At 37.3% G+C, this 21,335-nt stretch overlaps 2 protein-coding genes across 2 annotated transcripts; both read right to left on the bottom strand.

The window, feature by feature from the left end:
- Nucleotides 1-5,210: 5,210 nt before the first annotated feature.
- LOC113092348 (androgen-dependent TFPI-regulating protein) lies at nt 5,211-7,451 on the bottom strand. Its single transcript, XM_026257930.1, has 6 exons — nt 7,245-7,451; nt 7,026-7,157; nt 6,017-6,118; nt 5,770-5,885; nt 5,539-5,690; nt 5,211-5,388 (listed from the first exon to the last, which is right to left on the bottom strand). Exons 1-6 carry the CDS (start codon nt 7,395-7,397, stop codon nt 5,357-5,359), a joined length of 687 nt encoding a protein of 228 aa, XP_026113715.1. The 5' UTR covers nt 7,398-7,451; the 3' UTR covers nt 5,211-5,356.
- Nucleotides 7,452-7,923: 472 nt separating this feature from the next.
- Nucleotides 7,924-19,846, bottom strand: LOC113092355 (mucin-17-like). The gene is made up of 6 exons (XM_026257941.1): nt 19,584-19,846; nt 17,980-18,431; nt 16,936-17,100; nt 16,644-16,768; nt 9,634-16,525; nt 7,924-9,480 (listed from the first exon to the last, which is right to left on the bottom strand). Exons 2-6 carry the CDS (start codon nt 18,421-18,423, stop codon nt 9,472-9,474), a joined length of 7,635 nt encoding a protein of 2,544 aa, XP_026113726.1. The 5' UTR covers nt 18,424-18,431; nt 19,584-19,846; the 3' UTR covers nt 7,924-9,471.
- Between the last annotated feature and the right edge of the window lie 1,489 nt (nt 19,847-21,335).

Genomic DNA, 21,335 nt, shown 5'->3' with positions numbered 1-21,335 from the left:
ATTCGTATTTGAGATATTTAATGAAATAATTTGAATCGATGACAAGCGGTAACAATGAGTTCCCCATAACTGGTGCTTTCTGACCACTTCATGGAAAATTACACTTGCACAAAGACAAGCATCGACTTGGAATCTGATGAGAAAACTTTTAGAATCACTCATATGACGAATGGAACTGAGAAAATACTAAATGTATTTATGTATGCTAAGTATTTTGCATGTATGTGTATTTTTTATTTATTTATTTTTATTTAAGAAATAAGACCTTTGTTAATGCATTTTTATTTGAAGAATTATATTGTTTAAAATAGGCTATAATTAAAACATTTCTTGACTTCAATTCTACCGTGGAAATGCCAATTCGTTTCATAATAAATCTAAATGTCTTAATACTAAATTTAAGCAATATAGTTTCTATTTGATACTCGCTCCTTATAATTATACTAAAATACAGACAATAACTCATTGGATATTCCCTAACGTTACATTTGATGTAATTAACGAATATAGAACGTATCGCGGTTGAACCGTCTTGAGTTTCTTCAATAAGTGTTTTTTTTTTTTTTTTTTTTTTTTACTTTTAGCGTTTCCCAAACTCATCGTAAGCTAACTAGGCTGACCTCGATTGGTAACGACGGAATTTTACCGTAGTTGATTTCTGGAAACGCACCCCACCGTTGATGTGGTTTCTCTCTGTGTTGCCTCCCTCTGCTGGTGACCCAGAGTAGCTTCAATATTCAGATTTACTACAGAATATATTCAACAACTAAAAGCATTGAGAACTATGAAGGCTAATGAAGAAAAATATAATATTCCATAGCAAACCATATTCTGTCCACATCAAATTTTTAAATTAATCAGATTGCCAGTGTGCTATTGATGGAGATTTGTACTTTTAGATTAATCATGTTGATGCATGTGAAAAATAAATGTGGATTCTTCATCACTCATACAGTGCACTGTAATTGTATAACATCTCTCTTATAAACCATTTGCCTTTTAACTCTTCATTCACTTCCTTAATGTTTCAGGTTTCTACATTTATTCACCAAAGGCTCCACATCAGTTTCTAAAAATGACTTTAACATGCTCTAAATGGTTTTAGACCAAATGATCTGTTGTCATGACAACATTCCTGTGTGTGTGTGTGTGTGTGTGTGTGTGTTAGTTAATTTATCACACTTTCATTTTTGAATGTTCACTGAATTAATATATATACAGTGTTAGTAAGTAGGCTAGTTACATGTAACAAAATTACGCAATTTAATAAAAAAAAAAGGTAACACTTCCTTATTACGTTACATGTACCTCTTATTATAAAGATAAATGATGCATAATTACTTGCAAATAACCCTAAACCAAACCCTAACCCTTAACCTAACCATAAGTCCATAGTTAATTAACATTACTCAGTACTTATAATTTTTGTCACAGTTAATTAATAACTTCCATAAACTGCAGTGACTGCTCTAAAACATGAAAAAAAAGTACACTTAGTACACACAGGACACGTAATTATTCGATAACTGTTTTATTTTCTATTTGGGTTTATGTATATGCTTTCTTTTTTGCATTTGCATTTAGCTGTTTTGCTTGTACATTTAGCTTGTGGCATTTTTCTCCTCCTAACAGCACCAGTGGCATTGGATGCATATTTATCTAATGGTCTCGATCCATTACATTTGTTTACGAACCATTTATTATAACTAATAGCTGGTCACTTGATCAGCTATATCAGCTTTATGTTTTGATTTTATTTCAAAAACAGTATTGTAGCTATTTTCTGTTATGGTTTTAAATCTGTATCTAATCTCAGAATGATTGTAAAGTAAGTCTGATTTTCTGGTGGGTGTTTTTTAAAATTAAATTATTTTAATCTAAGTGATGAAGGATTTAGAAAGTCTGACAGTAGTCAGTGTTGAGTGCTACTATAAGGTTAACCCTGCCTTCGTTTACATGTTTAAAAATGATTAACAGTTGAAAACATTAGACATTTAGAACAGTAATCAAAAAGTTATTACATTTGATCAGTTACATTAACGTAATAAAGTAACTGAAATAGTTACACTTCTTTTACTAAGTTACTCTTTTACTTTTCTTCTGATTAAAAAAGCAGTTTTTCTATAAAACAACAACAAAAACAACAACACTTTAATAATATAGCAAAAATGTGAGGCATTCAAAAATAGAATTTACAATAAGGTGTTTGCTCTACAGTATTTTTAGATGATTCTAAAAATAAAAACTTGTTTGTCAAGAACTTTTTATTTTAAAGTTCTTTAAAAAAACAACTGCTTTATGGTGATCTGAAGAACCTACAGAATTGTGTAATCGAATGAAACAACATCTTGTTCTTTGTTGATTGGTTTGAGATGCTTGAAGTATAATGTTGTGCGTCACCTCTCAGTCTTTTTGATCACATGAATGTAAGACGGCAGAAAAGACACTTCACATGTGCCATTACCTCTGATCAAACCCTCTTTACTAATGAAAAGAAAAACACTGGGGTCTAATTGTTGCTTTCAAAACAACGTCAGTAGTCCAGAATTGTGTCACAGGACTGTGCGTCAGGAGGATTTTCCAGTTGTCGGTGTGTGTGGAAAGCTGATGATTGTCTGCCATTGTCACCTGGGGTTGGACATACGTGTTAAACCTGCACATCTGGTTCTGTTCACATGATGGCCTTTCAGCTTCTTATAAATCACAGCACTGAACAGAGACAAACACACACAAGAGGAATACACAAAGAAACAGTCATGTTGTACATTGTGGGGGTAAGTTTACCAGGTTTTTACATTATCACCATGTTTTAATGCTTGTGTTTGCTGTGTGATACATAGAATCTACAGTTCAATTAAATATACATGCAGTATTTTAGGGCTAACCAGATCTATCAACCACAAAGGCTTGTTTAGAATTCTAATGTAAACAAAAATTATATATATTTTTTATGTTTTATATATATACATATATGTATGTATGTTATTACATTTGAAATTCTATTAACAACAACAACAAAAAAACGGTTCTTTTAATTTGTAACAATATTTCACAATATGCAGTTTGTATTGTATTTTTGATTCAATAAATGCAGCCTTTGGGAGTATTAAACATTCAAGTCTAGAGTGTGTCATTTGTACTGTTTCTCTTTTATTTATACAGTTTTCTTCCATTTGTATCTTTTTGCAAACATGTTTTTTTCTGAATTCCTCATGAAAATTCAAATGTTTCTTTCTACAGATTGCTTTGGGGCTTATTGTCATCATCCAGTGCATGTCACATGGTCTGAGTCAGGTGAGAAGAAAAGTTTAAAGATGTTTTTAAAACTGGTTAATCTGGATGTAATGGTCAACAGCAAATTATACATGATTATCTTGCTATTACATCTATTGTTGAGACAATAGACTAGTCAGAAGAGAAAAATATATGACAAAAGCAGGTGGAGAGGGAGTTGACACGTACATAATGCTGATATTATGTGTTAGTTTGGTTTTTGTACTATCTGCAGTTCGAGAAGAGTCTTGGAACTGCATTAAAGCAATAAATACAGCAGTAATTTTATGTTTTAATGCTGCTGTTTTGCTCAAAAGCGGGTTGAATGTTGTCTTACATGTTTATTGACTGTATTGTCTCCAAAACAGATACATGCCAAAGTTGGGAATGCCTTCCAAGAAAAAAATATACTTTACATAAACAAGGTAGTTGGCTATACTGTATATGTGAAAATAAATCTCTTACTGCTGACTGAAGGATCACATTGATATCTGATTGTTTTCCTGCAGTGGAGAATGAATGATCAGGAAGTTCACCTCATCGTTAAACTCCTCTCTGTTGGGCTGGTGGATGCAGATCCAAACACTCTGCACCATATAAAAGAATACAGAGATCTGAGAGGAAGTTCAACCTGAGAGGGGAAGAGTCATCCAAATGATTATGAGTTTTGCTCCCTGATCATTAACCCTGGTACAGGTTACTTCGGTTACTGGATCAAGGAAACATGTGACATGGCAAAGACTGTTGTCCTCCCAAACCAAAAGACTGTGAAGCACTTCCTATGAAACGATATCCAAAACATCTGGATCATCTGTTCTGATAGACTCTGGTGAAATGGACAAAGAAGAAAGCACCCAATGGACAAAAAAGGAAGCACCAGTTCCCATGAAGAAGAACAATGTTTCTAACATTTGGATATGCATGCATTAAACATATTCCTACATGCACAATGTAAAGGAATTATTTGGCATTTCTAACCCAAAATACAAAGTTTCCAAAGACAAATCTGAAATTAACTGAAGCAATTCCGTTTTTAAGATATGAAGCTATAATGTACAAACAGTTTAACAAAGTAATGTCGAGCTTTTTACAAATGTATAAAACTGCCACCTTAGTGAGAAATGTATTAAAATGTGTTTGAAATGTATTTTTATGCATTTATTTCATGCTGAGTTGACAACAAATGCATTTACATATTTATATGCTTCTTAAAATACCCTGCAGTAGTACTACTGGTATACTAATCTGCTATATTTAAAGTGTGCTAAATTGGAACAACTAGCTTAATTTTGTACTTAATGCACTTTAATTGGGTGCAAGGAGCGCTGAATTCCAACTAAAGATATAATGAAGTATATTGAAACTATTGCAAGTATACTTTAGGCACATTTAAATACAGTGTATATCATGCATAAAAAGTCTAATATTATTCAAATATCATACAATCCTCATCAGTAGTTGCATTAAAACCCATTTTAAGGTTAATATTAAGAAATGTGCATTGTGCACAAGTGCTCCAAATAAAGTTTAATTATAATTTTTTTATTAGTAAGTCTTGAGTATATATCAGTATATAAGTCAATAGATTTGAACTATATTTAGTATTAAATAAATATATTATTAATATATTATTATAATATATATTACTTTTTACAATAAATGTTAGAGGACAAGACACTCGCTTCATCATCAGTGCCAGAACTGTCTAATATGTCTAAAGTTCCCAGAAATGTCTGTAATATCAGATACATATTGCAGTTTCAAATTTACATTAGCAGAAGTGGTCACAAAAAAAAAAAAATATATATAAAAATATATATATATATATATATATATATATATATATATATATATATATATATATATATATATATTTATATTTATATATATATAGATAGATATATATAGATATATATATATATATATATACACACACACAAAACTATGATAATGCTAGTGTACTTATTACAAATGAGTGGCATCAGACATCTGCACTGACGCCACTCAAATCACTTGGAAATGATTCATATCAGATATTCATGAGGCCAGTTCGCCAGAACACCTTTACAGGAATCATGTGTCATTATGTTCTTGTAAATTTTGGATGTTTTTTCCCTGTGAGAGTAAAACGGAAATGAATTAGTATATTGTTATTGGTTAACTATTTATATACTGTTGCTGCTACAACATTTCTCACAGATATTCCAAAAGATAAAAATATATAATGAAATGAAACTCAGAAGCATGATTCTGCTCTGTTCTTACCCCAAACTTCATGGTTCAAAGTTTGTCCCAGTAAGTACAGCAGCGCCATCACAAGCATGTTAAAAAAGAAGAAGATGGTCAATCCTGAGCTGCTGAACATCCCCAGTATAGGGTAAACCCAGATTCCCACCGTTAGATACACCCAAACAACCCTAAAAGAGAGGGAGAAAACTGTATTAGTGTTGTTGGCAAATAGTTTCATAACTCGTCACCTACATAATCATAACTCACCATCCTAAGTAAGCAGCAGTAACAAATCCTAAAGCAGCCAAACCATTCTTTATTTTAGGATAGATATGTGGCTCCACCAGGATCTCACCAAACACGATTGGGAGAACAAGACTGTGCTATGAGTCAAGCATACAAAGTCACTGTATCAGTCAGTCTATGGATCAAAAGGTCAGTTTAATTGTGAAGGAAGATTATTTAATTGACTTTTTTTTTTTTTTAAATGTATCATACATTATAGAGAACAAACCATAGCATGATTCATCCATGGAGGGAAGAGGCGGTCCATTGAAGCTGGATAGACCAGTTGTCGATCATAGGTAAAAATCAGCCAAAACAGCAGAACTACAAACTTAAAGCAATTAAAATAAAAAATAACAATAATAATAAGATGCACACAATTGTAACTACTTATTAAAGCTTGAAGAACTGATATGTAGTCAATCGTATGCATTTCTTCTACTGTATATGCATTAAAAAAGCGTTATTACCATTAACCACCAGTAGATGGTGCACATTCATTGGTTCCATTTCTATGCCTTTCTGTTAAATCTAAATGCCTAAATGTCTATGCACAAGCAGCATTTAATGGGTTCTGATGGACTCTATTCAACAACAGTAGATCCACTTATCTTTGATTCTTGAAATATCCCATTTATTTGTATTGCTGTAGTTATTAACAAAAAGAGTATCAAACATTCACCATTGGAGTACCATGGCAGCACTATGGTGTTCTTTTCAAGACATTTTCGTGCTGCCACAGTACTTCGTTTTTAATTTAATTTGTGCATACAAATTAGATTTGACAATGTATGGTTTGGTCTATTCTATTTTAAATCGGAAAACACAACAGAAATAATGATCCTGAGCAACACTTGTTCAGACCTCTGAACTATACTGTACACTCAGGGCAAAAAGATACAAAATCAGTACACTTTTTAAAGGTCAGGTAGTACTTTTTACTCGTTAGATATCAGGCTAATATGTACCTTTAAGTTATTAATATTTACGTTTTGGTGTAAATATAAAAGTGTACTTTTTTAAAAAGGCACCGCCCCATGAAGCATGGAGCTTTAGATACTAATCTAATCTTTAGATTACTAGCACAATGCACTTTTCACACGTAAAGCATATTACATACACGAAACAGTACTGTTTATTAGCCTACATCAGTTTAGGCCCCTGTTTTCTATTATAGCAGGTAAAAAAAAAAAAAAAAAAAAAAACAGACTAACAAGTAGCCTAATATCAAAACTTACCATTCCCACTGGAAACGCAAAGACAGAAAAGAGCAAGTCCTTGGAGAGGCACAGAAGTGACATTTTGGAGCCTTTCCCCACAGGCTTAAGGTCATTCACAGATGCCAGTCCAAAAAACACAAGCTGTAAGACCTGAGAAATGAAACATTTACATGCAACCTCCAGTAGTCTGTCTATCAGAACAATTTTAAAAGTGTCCTCACAAGGGTCAAACCTTACCAGGTTCAAAAATGTGAGGTATTTCCAGGGTCCGCCATAGACAAACATCCCAGGTGGTATATCTGAATTGCGTTTTGCATAAACAGACTGAATGACAAAGATATACCAGCCAAAAGCAACTATGTGGTACAATTTCTTCAGCGTGCCAGTCATGTCTGCAGTCTCACAGTCTGTTGCTGAAATACAAATTTCATCAGCATGAACTGAGTTCTACATTCAGCTGCAGGAGGCTTTAAGAAATACCAGGGAACTAATTCAGATTTATGAGAATAAAGCTTACATTGAGAGATTAGCCTAAATTGACATGGTGTTATAAAAGTGCAAATACTCACAAAGGGCCTTGTGTCATACATATTAAGTATTTTTTCTTCACTGGAAGCTCAATTATTACACATTCTTATATCAAAGGCTAAAGCAAAAACATGTTCTGTAATTTGGTTTAAGCATAACTACATGGGCATTTTTAGAGCATGACTCAAACCTGCTTGAGTAATTAAAGATTAGTGATGTCACAAACACGCTTACATTTTTTTCTAAAGTTGATACTCACTACGTATTTTCCATGTTGTAACATGGTTTATAGCCCCCATATACTGTCATCCTCTATCATGTTTCACCTGTTTTTTTTTCTGTTCCACAGAAGAAAGTCACATAGGTTTGGAATGACATGAAGGTAAATGCTAACAGAATTTTTATTTTTGAGTCAGCTATCAATTTGTTCCGAACACCCATAATGTACCAAAGGGCAATGATTACAGATTGGAAAAAAAAACTGAGATTGTGTAAACTATTCTTTCATCAAAAGACTAATAAACACATTTTTTTTCTGTGTGATGAATTCTTTCCCACTAATCATTTTGTTTCACAACTTTTCTGACCAAAGCACATAATACGTTTGACTGAGATATTAATATTGGAAGAACATGCTCTAGTTTAATTTTAATTTATATCAGTGTAGTATTACTCATTTTGTTCTAAACAGAATTCAAACTTACAACTTTTGGAACAGGTGGGAACATGTAACAGACATTACTACTTCACATGTATCTTATGAGAACCTCCATCAGAAACAGATGCAAGTTTTAATACTCTGACAAAGGTTGACAAACAGATTTCACAATTTAAATAAATCAATATTTCATTCCAAATTCATAATAGTGGACATTTTTTATCGATTTGGTATACTAAGAAACTCCTTTTATTAAAAGATGCTGCATGTAATCCTCTCATTAATACCTGGACTCAAAAACATGCTTTAGGAGTTTCCATTGTGCATCAACATAGACCAACTGAATGTATTTTACAGTGGCATATCTTTGGTTTACACAATCAACGGGTGGACTAGTAAACACTTTAATTAATCATCTAGTGGAATGTCCTTTTCTATTCTCTCGCCAGAACAAATATCTAGAAAAATTGCCCTTTTCTCTCCTCAAAGCATCATGTGATCATTTTGCTCCAGCTCCACTTTGTTCCATGTTTTCAGTTTCCTGCTGCTCACTGCTTCAAGTTCACTACATAACAATATGTGTACCCAGTTACTGATCAACTGAAGTTCTTTCAGTGTTGGTTTTTAATATAAATGAAAAAAATCTGGGCACAAAATACATATATTAAAAAACAACAACAACAACAAAAACTTGCATGTATTGCAAACACGAACAATAGTCTGACCCTGTCAACATGTTGGAGCAGTATTAGAACAATGTTAGAGACGTTCAGAAAACCTGCTCCTTGCTCCTGGCAACATCATGCAACTCCTTCCCCACTCCACATGGCTCACATGCTCTGTCTCTGGCAGCTCCATTTTCAGTGCACTCCTTGTTTTTGTTAGGTAAAAAACAACTCTCTGTTTACAGTATTTGTAACAGATCATAATTTCTATATATATATATATATAACTCTCAATAACTACAACAGATTTAGAAATGTGTTTCACAGCTATATTATTTATATACACACTAAGAAATGCCTGCCCTATCAAAAGCTAATTCCAGATGGTAAAGTTCTTGTCACGCAGATCATCTGCATAGCTTGTTAAGCCCTGCAGGGATTTCCACTCTCAATATAGGCAGTACTCTTTGGTATAATCAGAAGTTATAAAACACTTCAATCCAAGTTTGTGCAGGTTCACAGTTATGAGGTACAGGAAGACTTTAAGAAAGGAAATATCTATCAAAATCCCTCTTATGGTTCATCAGTCGAGCCCCTCTTCCAATGGGTTAATTCATGAGGCCTGTGAAAACAATGAGTAATGTAAGGAATTGTAAATTTACATTTAAACACTAAACTTCAGTCTTTTGCATGTGGTGCTTTTGGACATTGAAACAATGCAACAGACGATATTTTCATACATTTTGAAATTATATGTAAAAACCCCACAACATACTTCAAAACGGCTGTAGACCTTCCTTTCTTTACGCATTTGCGCCATCTTTTGTAGTAACATCTCCCGCTCTTCTGTTGTAGTCTTGGAGGACCAGGGCCTTCCTGAACAACTTGATAACAATTTATCTGCAGAGCTAACCACAGGCTTTTTGGCTTCATTGGGTGCAGTTAGAGTCTGCTTGGACAGGGAAGATCTGCTTTGGTTCTTTGCTGAAATTTGCTCTAGAAGAACTTTAGTGTCATCTCTAAGGTTGCTGCACGAGATAACATTTGCAGTAGATGTCTGATGGGCAGACTTAATCGATTTTGCATTCTCCGCAACAAAAGACTGGTTTTCTAAATTACTGTGAACAGTCAAATCTGATTTTTCTGACACCTCTGCAATTTTTGTCACAGTGTTCTCTACCTCTGGTGCTGTTTGTTTAATTTTATCAACCCTGTGAGTGTCTATTGCTGAAGTATCATGAGTTTGCGGTGTAATGGTGTCAGATTTCTGGAACTCATCTGTTTTCTCAGGCTTTGATGATAAGCTAGACTGTAATTGTGGTATTCCCTGAGTTGAGTTGATTTCATCAGAGGACAGGCAAGGTTCTGGTGAACCTTGAGTCTGAGTTGAGCTCAGCTCCATTGAATCAAGACTAGTTGAATCACCATTGTCTGTGTCTTTTACTGTATGAATTACACATGCTTTTGTTTGGTTTAGTTCCACTTGGCTATTACAAAGTGTAATGGTATCAGATTGGGAATGTTCAGCTGGGGAACTTAAGTCCGTGATGACAGCATTTTGACATATGCTATTGTCTTTTTGAGTAATGTTAGCCTCTAGAACAGGTATTAGTTTGCTAAAGGCTTCGGATAAGTTATCTTTTTTCGCATTTACACAGTCCAATTTTGTTGCAGATATGTCTTGAAGGGATTCATTTTCTGTTTTAATAAGATGTTTGGAAGTATCGGTCTCCATTTTGGTGGGATTTGGAGAAAATTCACTTTCTGTTATAGTGATCTGCTGGGACAAGTCAGTCTCTGTTGGAATGAAAAGCTGAAAAGAGTCTGTGGCTGTTACAGTGTGTGTCTGGGAATAGTCTGTCTCTTTTGCAGCGGGCTGCTGGGAGGAGTCTGTCTCTGTTGCAAAAGACTGCTGGAAGCAGTCTGTGGTTGTTGCAGCAGGCTGCTGGGAAGAGTCTGTGTCTGAAGAGTCTGTGACTCTGACAGTGGGTTGTTGTGAAGAGTCTGTGTCTGTTATAGTGGAATGCTGAGAAGAGTCTGTGACTGCTGCAGTGGCCTCAGGGGCAGAATCTGTTTCTGCTGCAGTGGATATCTGGGAGGAGTCTGTGTCTGCTGCAGTAGGCTCTGGAGAAGAGTCTACCTCTGTTGCAATGGGCTGCTGGGAAGAGTCTGTGTCTTTTGCAGTTGAATCTTGGGAATAGTCTACTTCTGTTGCAGTGGGCTGATGGGAAGAGTCTGTGCCTGCTGAAGTGGAGTTCTGGGAGGAGTTTGTGTCTGCTGCAGTGGGCTGCTGGGAAGAGTCTGTGTTTGAAGAGTCTGTGTCTTTTACAGTAGAATGCTGAGAAGAGTCTGTGACTGTTGCTGTGGGCTCAGAGGAATAATCTGTCTCTGTTGCAGAGGGCTGCTGGGAAGAGTATGTGACTGTTGAAGTGGCCTCAGGGGCAGAATCTGTTTCTGCTGCAGTGGACATCTGGGAGGAGTTTGTGTCTTTTTCAGTGGACTCTTGGGAAGAGTCTACCTCTGTTGCAATGGGCTGCTGGAAAGAGTTTGTGTCTTTTGCAGTGGACTTTTGGGAAGAGTCTACCTCTGTTGCAGAGGGCTGCTGGGAAGAGTCTGTGCCTGCTGAAGTCAACTTCTGGGAAGAGTATGTGTATGCTGCAGTGGGCTGCTGGAATGAGTCTGTGACTGTTGCAGTGGGTAGCTGAGATGAGTCTGTGCCTGAAGAGTCTGGGACTGTTATAGTGGCCTCAGGGGAATAATCTGTCTCTGTTGCTGAGGGCTGCTGGGAAGAGTCTGTGACTGTTGAAGTGGCTTCAGGGAGAGAATCTGTTTCTGCTGCAGTGGACATCTGGGAGGAGTTTGTGTCTTTTGCAGTGGACTCTTGGGAAGAGTCTACCTCTGTTGCAATGGGCTGCTGGAAAGAGTTTGTGTCTTTTGCAGTGGACTCTTGGGAAGAGTCTACCTCTGTTGCAGTGGGCTGCTGGAAAGAGTCTGTGTCTGAAGAGTCTGTGACTGTTGCAGTAGGTAGCTGAGATGAGTCAGTGCCTGAAGAGTCTGTGACTGTTATAGTGGCCTGCTGGAAAGAGTCTGTGCCTGAAGAGTCTGTGACTGGTCCAATGGGCTGCTGGGAAGAGTCTGTGTCTGAAGAGTCTGTGACTATTGCAGTGGGTAGCTGAGATGAGTCTGTGCCTGTAGAGTCTGTGACTGTTATAGTGGCCTGCTGGAAAGAGTCTGTGTCTGAAGAGTCTTTGACTGGTCCAGTGGGCTGCTGGGAGGAGTCTTTGTCTGCTGCAGCTGACATCTTGGAAGAGCCTATCTCTGTTGGAGCGGGCTGCTGGGAAGAGTCTGTGCCTGAAGAGTCTGTGTCTGCTGCAGTTGTCTCTCTGGAAGAGTCTATCTTTGCTGCAGTGGGCTGCTGGGAAGAGTCTGTGTCTGAAGAGTTTGTGACTGCTGAGGTGGGCTGCTGGAAAGAGTCTGTGTCTGAAGAGTCTGTGACTGTTGCAGTGGGCTGCTTGCAACAGTCTGTGTCTGAAGAGTTTGTGCCTGTTGAAGTGGACTTCTGGGAGGAGTCTTTGTCTACTGGAGCCAGCTTTTTGGAAGAACATGTCTCTGTTGCAGCTGGCTGCTGGGAAGAGTCTGTGACTGTTGCAGTGGGCTGCTGGGAACAGTCTGTGTCTGAAGAGTCTGTGACTGTTACAATGGGCTGCTGAGAAGAGTCTGTGTCTGAAGAGTCTGTGACTGTTGCAGTAGGCTGCTGGGAACAGTCTGTGTCTGAAGAGTCTGTGACCGTTACAAAAGGCTGCTGAGAAGAGTCTGTGTCTGAAGAGTCTATGACTATTGCAGTAGGCTGCTGAGAAGAGTCTGTGTCTGAAGAGTCTATGACTATTGCAGTAGGCTGCTGAGAAGAGTCTGTGTCTGAAGAGTCTATGACTATTGCAGTAGGCTGCTGGGAACAGTCTGGGTCTGAAGAGTCTGTGACCGTTACAAAAGGCTGCTGAGAAGAGTCTTTGTCTGAAGAGTCTGTGCCTATTGAAGTGGACTTCTGGGAGCAGTTTTTGTCTGCTGCAGACGGCTTCCTGGAAGAGCCTATCTCTGTTACAGTGGGCTGCTGGGAAGAGTCTGTGACTTTTAAAGTGGGCTCTGGGGAGGAGTCTGTGACTGTTGCTGTGTGCTGCTGGGAAGAGTCTGAGATTGTTATAGTTGACTGCTGGGTAGAAGCTGTGGTTGTGGCAATGGGCTGTTGAGAAGCGCCTGCTCCCAATAATGGTAACTGTTTGAAAGGTTCTGTGGAAAGGTCACTTTTTGTTGAAGTGTGGTACTGGGGAGTGTCTGCCTCTGATGCACTAAACTCTTTGATGGTGTCTACCATTGATGCAGTGGACTGCTGAGAACTGTCTCTCTCCATTCCGATAGGCTTTTGAGAAGAGTCTATCTCCTTTGCAATGGGTTGCTGACAAGAATCTGTGGCTGTCACAGTGGGCAGCTGGGAGGAGTCAATCTCCATTGCACTGGAATGTTTTGAAGAGGTTGCAGCAGAATCATTTAGCTGCATGCAGTGTTGTGTACCTGAAGCAGTAGGTTTAAGGGAATGTTTACTTTCTTTTGCCACACGGTTTTGCATAGAGTCTTCCACAGATGCAGCAGACATCTGAGAATAGTTCTTCTCTGCCGCAGTGTGGTGTTCTGAAGTGTCTGCCCCCACTTCTCGGGGATGTTTGGAAAAGTCTGAGGATACTGCAGAGTACTGTTGGGATGATTTATTTCTTGCTGTAGTAGGGCCTATCTGCACTGCAGTGTGTTTTTCAGAGTCTTCGCTTTCTGCTCCACTGGATCGTTTGCAATAGTCTGCCTCTGTTGAAGAAACATTTTGTAAAGATTCACATTCTGTGGTAGTGGGTGGTATGGAAGAGTCTGCTTCCATTGGAGTATGCTGTTGAGAAGAGTTTTCCTCTGTTGCAGAGTAGTGTTGGGAATGCACATTTTCTGCTGTAGATGGTTCAGACCCTACTGCGGTGAAGTGTCTAGAAAAATCTGCACCAGTTTCCTTAAGGTGTTGAGAAGAGTCTGCCTTCATTGCAATGGGGTGTTCGGTAGAACTAATTCCAGTTGTAGAAACTGCTGGGGAGGGAACTATGTCTTTGTGGTCATTTTTTGAAGCTACACCAGTATCTACAATTGCGAGGTTTGCTACTGAATTAGAATCAAGAGGCAAAGTATCAGGACATGTGCTAGAAATTTTGGGTAGGCTCTGTGCAAGAATTTGGGAGTCTTTTGCAGATAGACTTCCCTCATTTGGAGTGGTGCTTAGTGGTGACACACACTTTGTCTGTGGTAACTTTACAGGCAGACAACTCTCAGTCAGAAAGGCATGGGAGGGATCTGTTTCTTTAGGAATATGATATTGGGTGAGACCAGATTCTTTTGAGATAGTATCTAATGCAACAGACTCTACTTGATTTTCTAAGACACAGAGAGGCTTTTGTGAAACAATCTTTAAAATGGGGGGTGTCTGGTTAGTTACTGTTCTTGCCCCTTCAACAGATTTTAGAGCTTGATCAATGTCTCCCTTGAAATTTTTTAAAGTTGAGCCAGACTCTTCTGCAAGTTTTTTCTTAAATCTAATTTTTTCAGCATCAGTGGCTCTATGTAGGATGTCTTTACTCGATTCATCACATCTGATGTCTTTATAAGTTTCTTTGATCTCTGTTACTGCGGCAGGGGTATTTTTTGACTTGAGTGAAGTTTCTGGGGTTTTGAAGACAGGCTCTTTTTTATCTGCATCGGTAGCTAAAGGTTTCTCTGGTAGATTAAACTTCTGGGTGGCTTTCATCGGATTGCTCTGAGAAGCCTTTGCTGCTGCAAGTTTGCGTTTGGCTGCTAACTCTTTGAAATACCTCAGTCTATAGTCAGGGTCATTCATATCTATGAAAGAAGATTGCTTTTGCAATAAATTAGATGGACATCCATCCCTTTGGCTATTTTTTTCAGGAACTGTTTGAGGCAGCCCTTTTTCTTGCAGATTACCCTTTAATGAATTCTTTTGAATATTTTGGCAGGTTTCAACCTTATCTACATCAGAATTTTCAACCATTTTGTTCAGAGGTTGTGCAGACTCTGAGGTGGAGTTATCAAATGTGGCTGACTTTACAAAATTGCTCCACTGAAATGGTTGAAATGGAGAACCAGTCCTCCTTTTATCTAACATTTGTGTCACACGAGCTGAAAGTTTTGAAGCTTCATCCCCATCTTTTTCTCCAGCAGTATCTTTCATCTCTTCTGATGTATGCAGCTCCAGATTTGAACTGAATATCAGTGAGTGTCTTAGTCTGGAACTCCTCTGGACAGGTCGGTTGGGTTTCCTTTTGAGGAACTCTTCATTTATCCGGTTAGTCTCTTTAGGTTCTCTTTTCTGCGTCTCCTCTGCTTTGTCACCCTCAGTGGTGCAAGAAGACTCTGAAGTTGATGCTGGTGTTGTTTTGATATTTATCTGTGATAAATCGGATGGAGGATTAACTAAACTGTCAGGCACAATAGAATCATTTTGAATTTGAACAAACGTGGGTTTTTCCCTAGGTGAAGGTATCCTATTAAACTCTCTATTTCCTGGTCTAATTTCAGCACGTATGGGGCCACAAAGAGCTTCCTGTGGAAAGCATGGAATGTCATCACATGCAGTGGATCCTTCAAGTTCAGCTAAATCCAGCTCTCCTGCATCATCATTTGCACTGAGGTATGAGCTGATCCTCCAGTCCCGCAGGCCTTGCTTTTGACTCGCATCCTGTGGTTTGCGGTTTACATTGAGGAAACGTTTATGTTCTGGTGGGTTTGGTTGTGTTGGGGAGGTCTGGCATGTATAAGAATGTCCCATGCTATGTCTCTTGAGATTGGACTGCATATGTGGTAATACATTTCTTGGACCATGTTCTTCCTCCATAGCAGCTTGAGACTGCAGGTATCTTTGAATATGGTCATAAGCTCCAGGTGTTTCAGCATCATCTCCCTCATGAGGGTAGACAGGCCCTGATAACTGATCGATGTGTTGGCCTTGGTCTCTAAACCTTCCATACATGTCATAACCAGATTGTAATCCAGCTCCCTGGTAAATATGTGGTTCCCTTGCAAAGTGGCCACCCTGTGGCATTGCTCCCTCCATGTACTGGTTAACTCTTATTGTTGGATGGTTTTGAGGAGGCATGTATTCATAGTCAGGTATATTTCCGTAGCTATGTCTTTTGAAGCCAAGCGTTTTATTTGGTCCTCTTATTTGCCTTTCATGTTCTATAAATTGATGGTCCCCTCTATATTGATGGGCAGCAGACAGGGTCATGTGCCTCGGAACAGAGGGATTCACTTCTGTTGCACTGTGAATTGATTCACTTCTAAAGGGTAACGTTTTGTAACCCAATTTCAAATGATCTTCTGTTGTACGTCCAGCCCATTCCATGCCCATAGTTGGATATTGTCTGTTAAACATGTGGGTCTTTTCTGTGTTGTAGTCACTTTCAGGTTCACCACTATAGTGTGGCATATTTGCCAAAACATTTTCAACAACCAGTGGCTCTGAATGGGCATAGAGAATCCGAAACTCTTCATCAAAAGTGGTTACAAGCTGTCCCAGAAATAGATGAGCAAGACAGCGATGTATCTTCTCAAAAGACCACATGAAGCTGCAACACAGAGTGAGAAAATAAACACACTCAACACATATTAAATCACCACACCAAACAAACATATACAGTATTTTTATGGTTTGCGATTAACTGTCAAAAGATAAAATGTACTTACCTATAGTTACCACTTAAAACAGCTCTGCAGTCTACCAAAATAAAACGATCCATCATCTGACCTTTAAAGGTCTTTCCTGTTCTGCAGTAATAGGTACTACCAGACACAGTTCTTACCCGCATGAACTGCAAGTGAAAAGTACATAAATTAATTTGTACTAATTTAAAACAACCAAATATTAAGTGTCTTTTAAAGTGTACCATCTAATTGTAAAAACAGTCCTAATAATGCTTAGATATATTGTTCATACCCCTATGAAAATGTGAAATATACACCTATGAAAAGTACCTACTTTTAATTCATCGAGATTGACCCTACAGTTGTTCACCATCGCAACAAAATGGTGAGCATTCAGTTCATCAAGAAGAACATAAACAGCCACACCACGTGCCGCTGCACCAAGGATATCAGCAAAAATGTCAACATCTGTAAACATATCCATCACCACAGCAATAACCTAGAACAAGAAATAAAAAATATATTAATCAAAAAAAAGCATTACGCATTGCATGACTAGATATCAGAACAAGTTTCAGTTTTTGTTTTCTTTCTAGTTTCTAGTGTCAACAGTGCAGGATAACCATATATACGGTAAATGATAAAGAGGTCAATATCAGATGAAGAGAGGTGGAGGACAGGAAAGACTGTCTACTTTTATATTTACTTAGACTTCGGCTTACCAGATTGTCAACAATGATGGCCCAGTCTGTTTTACATTAGTCAAAAGTTCATGAAAGAGAAACTGCCATATGAAACTCAAACTGCCTCAACTGTCAATTCAGTCTAACAAAAGACCATGTTGGAGAGAAAAAAAAAGCCTTCGAAATATCCATGATACTTTTACAATACAGAGGCATACTGTGAATAGCATTACTCTAGGCAAAAGTGCATGTTATGTATACCATGCCATCATTGATCACACCAACTACTATTATGATATTACATATCTGGCATAAATTCAGCATTTTTCATTTAGCACCTTTAGGCAAACTCAGACAAGAAACTCAAATTAGTTGCAGTTGAATTAACTGGATGTTATGTCTAAATTGAAAGAAGTTAATTCAGTTGTGTTTGCCAATTAAACCAAAGTTCTCATTATATACTACAACCCTAATGAGAGCATAATAGCTGTCATTATGTCATGTTTAGAATGAAAGGCCAGCTGTGAAACTAGTGTGACCAGTTTGCTTTACAAAGCTCTTACTGCTCACTTGTTAACACAGAACCAAAGCGATTAAAATCAGTGAGCAATAAGGGAAGACAGTCTGTATTTACTGAGTTTTGTCATGCACTAATAATATCTTATCCCTGCACTTGAACAGCATGCAAAACTCACTTGTTGTGCATTCTTGATCATTCTGCGGACTTGCTCCTTGATACTGGGCATCTCAGGAACCGACGGGTTCACCAATGTAGTGACCTCAGTGGGTCCAACAAATCTGTATTGCTGTGGCCAGCCTAAGTCAAGGCTTGGAGCATCATGGTCTGAATGTACCGGCCAGTAAGTGTCAGAAGAGCCATCTACATCTTCAGCCATGTATCTCCTCTCTGGTTGGGTGGCGCGATGCGGAACCTGCACTATGTGTTTGATATACTCAATCTCTGAACGGGATAAGAAATCAACCACATCTGCTTCCTGAAGAAACCCATAGTAGCCCTCCAAGTCAGCTTCAACAAGGGCATCAATCGCCAATCGGTATTCCTCACGGTAATGAGGGGGCAGGTAGTTGGGGTCCAGGGGATTGTCCCCTGCAGAGGAGCACTGGGAACGATGAGCCATATCTACACCTGCACCAATGCAGACAGCATTAAGAGAATAATTAACGGCAGAAAAGTTTTAATGCACATTAATTCCATGTGAGGGCAACCACTCTGTTTTCTTCCACAGTTACATTAAACATGAATCAAACATGTGGCTGGGTTATTGTAAATGCACACATTTTATATAAACAAACAAAAATATGCTAGAAACATATAGAATTTGTTTTAATAATAATAAAAAGACTGCTCACATAAATGAAAACATGTAAGAAGCATTTGTTTCTCAGATTTTTTAAACATAAACCAATGTCTGTTTCAATTATGACATTGAGTAATTAAATGCTATTTATTTAGGCTATTTATAGTCACCCAGTGACATCCAAATCAATAAGAGTGAATGTTACTAAATTAATCTATAAATGCTGCAAAAACCCAGAAATCAAATGTTACATTTATATCCTAAAACTACAAATAAATGTAGTCATAACATCATACTATGATTTAAATTCATTAATTGACATCTTTTTTTTTTCAAAAATAATTGTTAAAATGGGCACAATTTTGTTGTTTTATGTAGGCCTATTTATGATCAGTTATGGTGATTTATGGTCATTATGCATTTAAGGTAGAAATTGTAGTCATAATTGTATCCCCTTGTGTCTGAAGGGTTTAAATACGACATGGATACTATAAAACAGAAGAAAGAAATATCCATTTCAGGTCTAAATGAGACATTTAGGTAATTTTAGTTAACAGATCAAGCAAAAATATATCTTGACTTTCAAATTCTATTATTATATCATACAAATATTACTTCAGCAGCAGAAAAATAAGTAATACTAAATTAGTTTCAATGGCTCGAGTGAAGAGCTCACATCTATTTCTTCAACAACCCCTGGGTGTGTCGCAACAACACAGAGAGAGAGAGACCACCATTTATGGGCTGAACTCGTCCATTTTTTTTTCGCGTGTATTTATTTTAATACAAATCATCGGTTGATAACTTAATCACAAACATGTTTTCTTTCTCGTCGGAAACGACGCGAGATTTTGCAGACGCGAATCGTGAAGCCCTCCAAGTTTAGAAAACAGAGGCTACTGCCAAGCTACAGAAAAAGTAAAATTATGTACTCCAATGACGTGGTTAAGTTTCCTTACATAGATTTAAAGTCGACTTACCAATCTAAAGTGCAGTTTCCCTTAATTCCCTGTGTAAAACCCCTTCATCGATGCAAGACCGTCATGACGGACGACAAACGCTGTAACTTTCACTCCAGTGGAAGGAAGAAGAGGAAAACACATCTCAGCCAACACACACACAGACGCACACACACAGGCGAAACCTGTTTGTGTTCACGGGCAAGAAAAAAAGAATGATACAGTCCTACTCCAAACAAGCTAAATCTTTTCAAAAGACAATTCACTTGCTGGGTTTCTGAGAAGTTAAGGACACACAGATTTCAGTCAAGACTAGATTGATTCCATAACATTTATTTCCATATGAGTATTAGGGTATATGCAAAGTTAATCACTCTTAATCCTAGTCTATCTTTAACACAATACCCTGATAACAAAGACTTGATCTGGAGCTGGAATAAACACAAATGTAAGAATATGTGTTGGCCGAACACACATTCAGTCAGAGGTCGCAGGAAATGTTCCACCCACAATAACACAGATCTTCAGACATTACATAAATACAAAACGTATTATTAAAACCATCAGTAATTAATTGATTTAATGCTTTAATTTCAATCCCTCTCCATTAATTAAATAGCAAACAATGCAATAGCTATACATTTTTATTTTACTGAAGAATTAATGCACAAGTAATACTAATTAACAAGAACGTATTTGGACAAAACTATAAAACTGTAATGACATTCTATATTTCAAATATTGATTTTACTTAGATTTAAAAATTTAGTGTGTGCAATCGAAGTGCAAATAAAATAGTGGGGTCAAATGAGCCTGAACTTTGTCTGGCTGGAATAGAATATTTTCTGTAAAGAAAGCAAGGTCAGAAAGAAAAAATATAGTCTATGTGAACAAAGCTGAAATATGCAATGGGTAGTAATATTATAGTGTTATACACAGATATTAATATATCACTATGCATGTTATATACATGAACACAAATAATATGAACATGTGTAAATCACTGACCAGTATGCATGTTCCTTGAAATGCTATATAAAATCCCCCTTATGTAATATACAAAGAAGTGATTTTAGTTCACTGTGACTTGTGGGTGGGTACATGATGACAAAATTTTCAGTTTAAAGGAGGTGATCTGTGGAAGACATTACTCAGATGGACTGACTACATTTTTTGAAACATACTACAGTTGTGCAATTTATCAAAACATACTACAAATGTTTTGGGAAACTGCATTTAAAATTAATTTGGCTCAAAAATCTGACTGGCCAATATGCATTATGTTTTTGCTGGAAGATAAATTCTCTAAAATAAAATACAGTATAAACAGCGCTATTGTTAACATCTTGTTTTCAGGGTTTCAGAATGAAGGTGTGAGCTTTATGTATTCGCCAGTGTCACCATTGGCAACGGAGATGAAATCACATCATTTCTACGCCAGAGGTTCTTCTGTGTGGTTTATCTGGAAGCGATTAATCTTCGTGTGATTAGTTCCCGAAGAGGAACCACTTCACTTCTAACTTCATAGCCAATGCTTTGCCACAAAATCCTTGAACATTTGTCAAACCTCATTGTCATATTCACCTCTATTTTAAGTGTGCATTGTACAATTGTGTGGCAATTAATTTTGATTAAGGTTGAAAAATGCAACATAGTTTTATTGCTAATAATGTGCTAATATAATGTGCCGATGTGCTAATAAATAAAGTCGACAGCTCCTCAAAAAAAAATAAAAATAAATAAATAAATAAAAAAAGAAAACGGTTCCTTTAA

Source organism: Carassius auratus, unplaced genomic scaffold (assembly GCF_003368295.1).
Source record: "Carassius auratus strain Wakin unplaced genomic scaffold, ASM336829v1 scaf_tig00214573, whole genome shotgun sequence".
NCBI lineage: Eukaryota > Metazoa > Chordata > Actinopteri > Cypriniformes > Cyprinidae > Carassius > Carassius auratus.
This window is presented reverse-complemented; position numbering and strand designations above follow the sequence as displayed.

What these genes read in the sequence shown, in the direction of transcription:
- LOC113092348 (XM_026257930.1), bottom strand. Translation starts at nt 7,397, where the DNA reads ATGACTGGCACGCTGAAGAAATTGTACCACATAGTTGCTTTTGGCTGG. An exon ending in ACCTCACATTTTTGAACCTG is followed by an intron (nt 7,158 to 7,244) that starts GTAAGGTTTGAC and finishes TTCATTTCTCAG; the next exon opens with GTCTTACAGCTTGTGTTTTT. An exon ending in TTTGAACCATGAAGTTTGGG is followed by an intron (nt 5,389 to 5,538) that starts GTAAGAACAGAG and finishes TTACTCTCACAG; the next exon opens with GGAAAAAACATCCAAAATTT.
- LOC113092355 (XM_026257941.1), bottom strand. Translation starts at nt 18,423, where the DNA reads ATGGCTCATCGTTCCCAGTGCTCCTCTGCAGGGGACAATCCCCTGGAC. An exon ending in TGATCAAGAATGCACAACAA is followed by an intron (nt 17,101 to 17,979) that starts GTGAGTTTTGCA and finishes TTCTTGTTCTAG; the next exon opens with GTTATTGCTGTGGTGATGGA. An exon ending in GTTTTAAGTGGTAACTATAG is followed by an intron (nt 16,526 to 16,643) that starts GTAAGTACATTT and finishes TCTGTGTTGCAG; the next exon opens with CTTCATGTGGTCTTTTGAGA.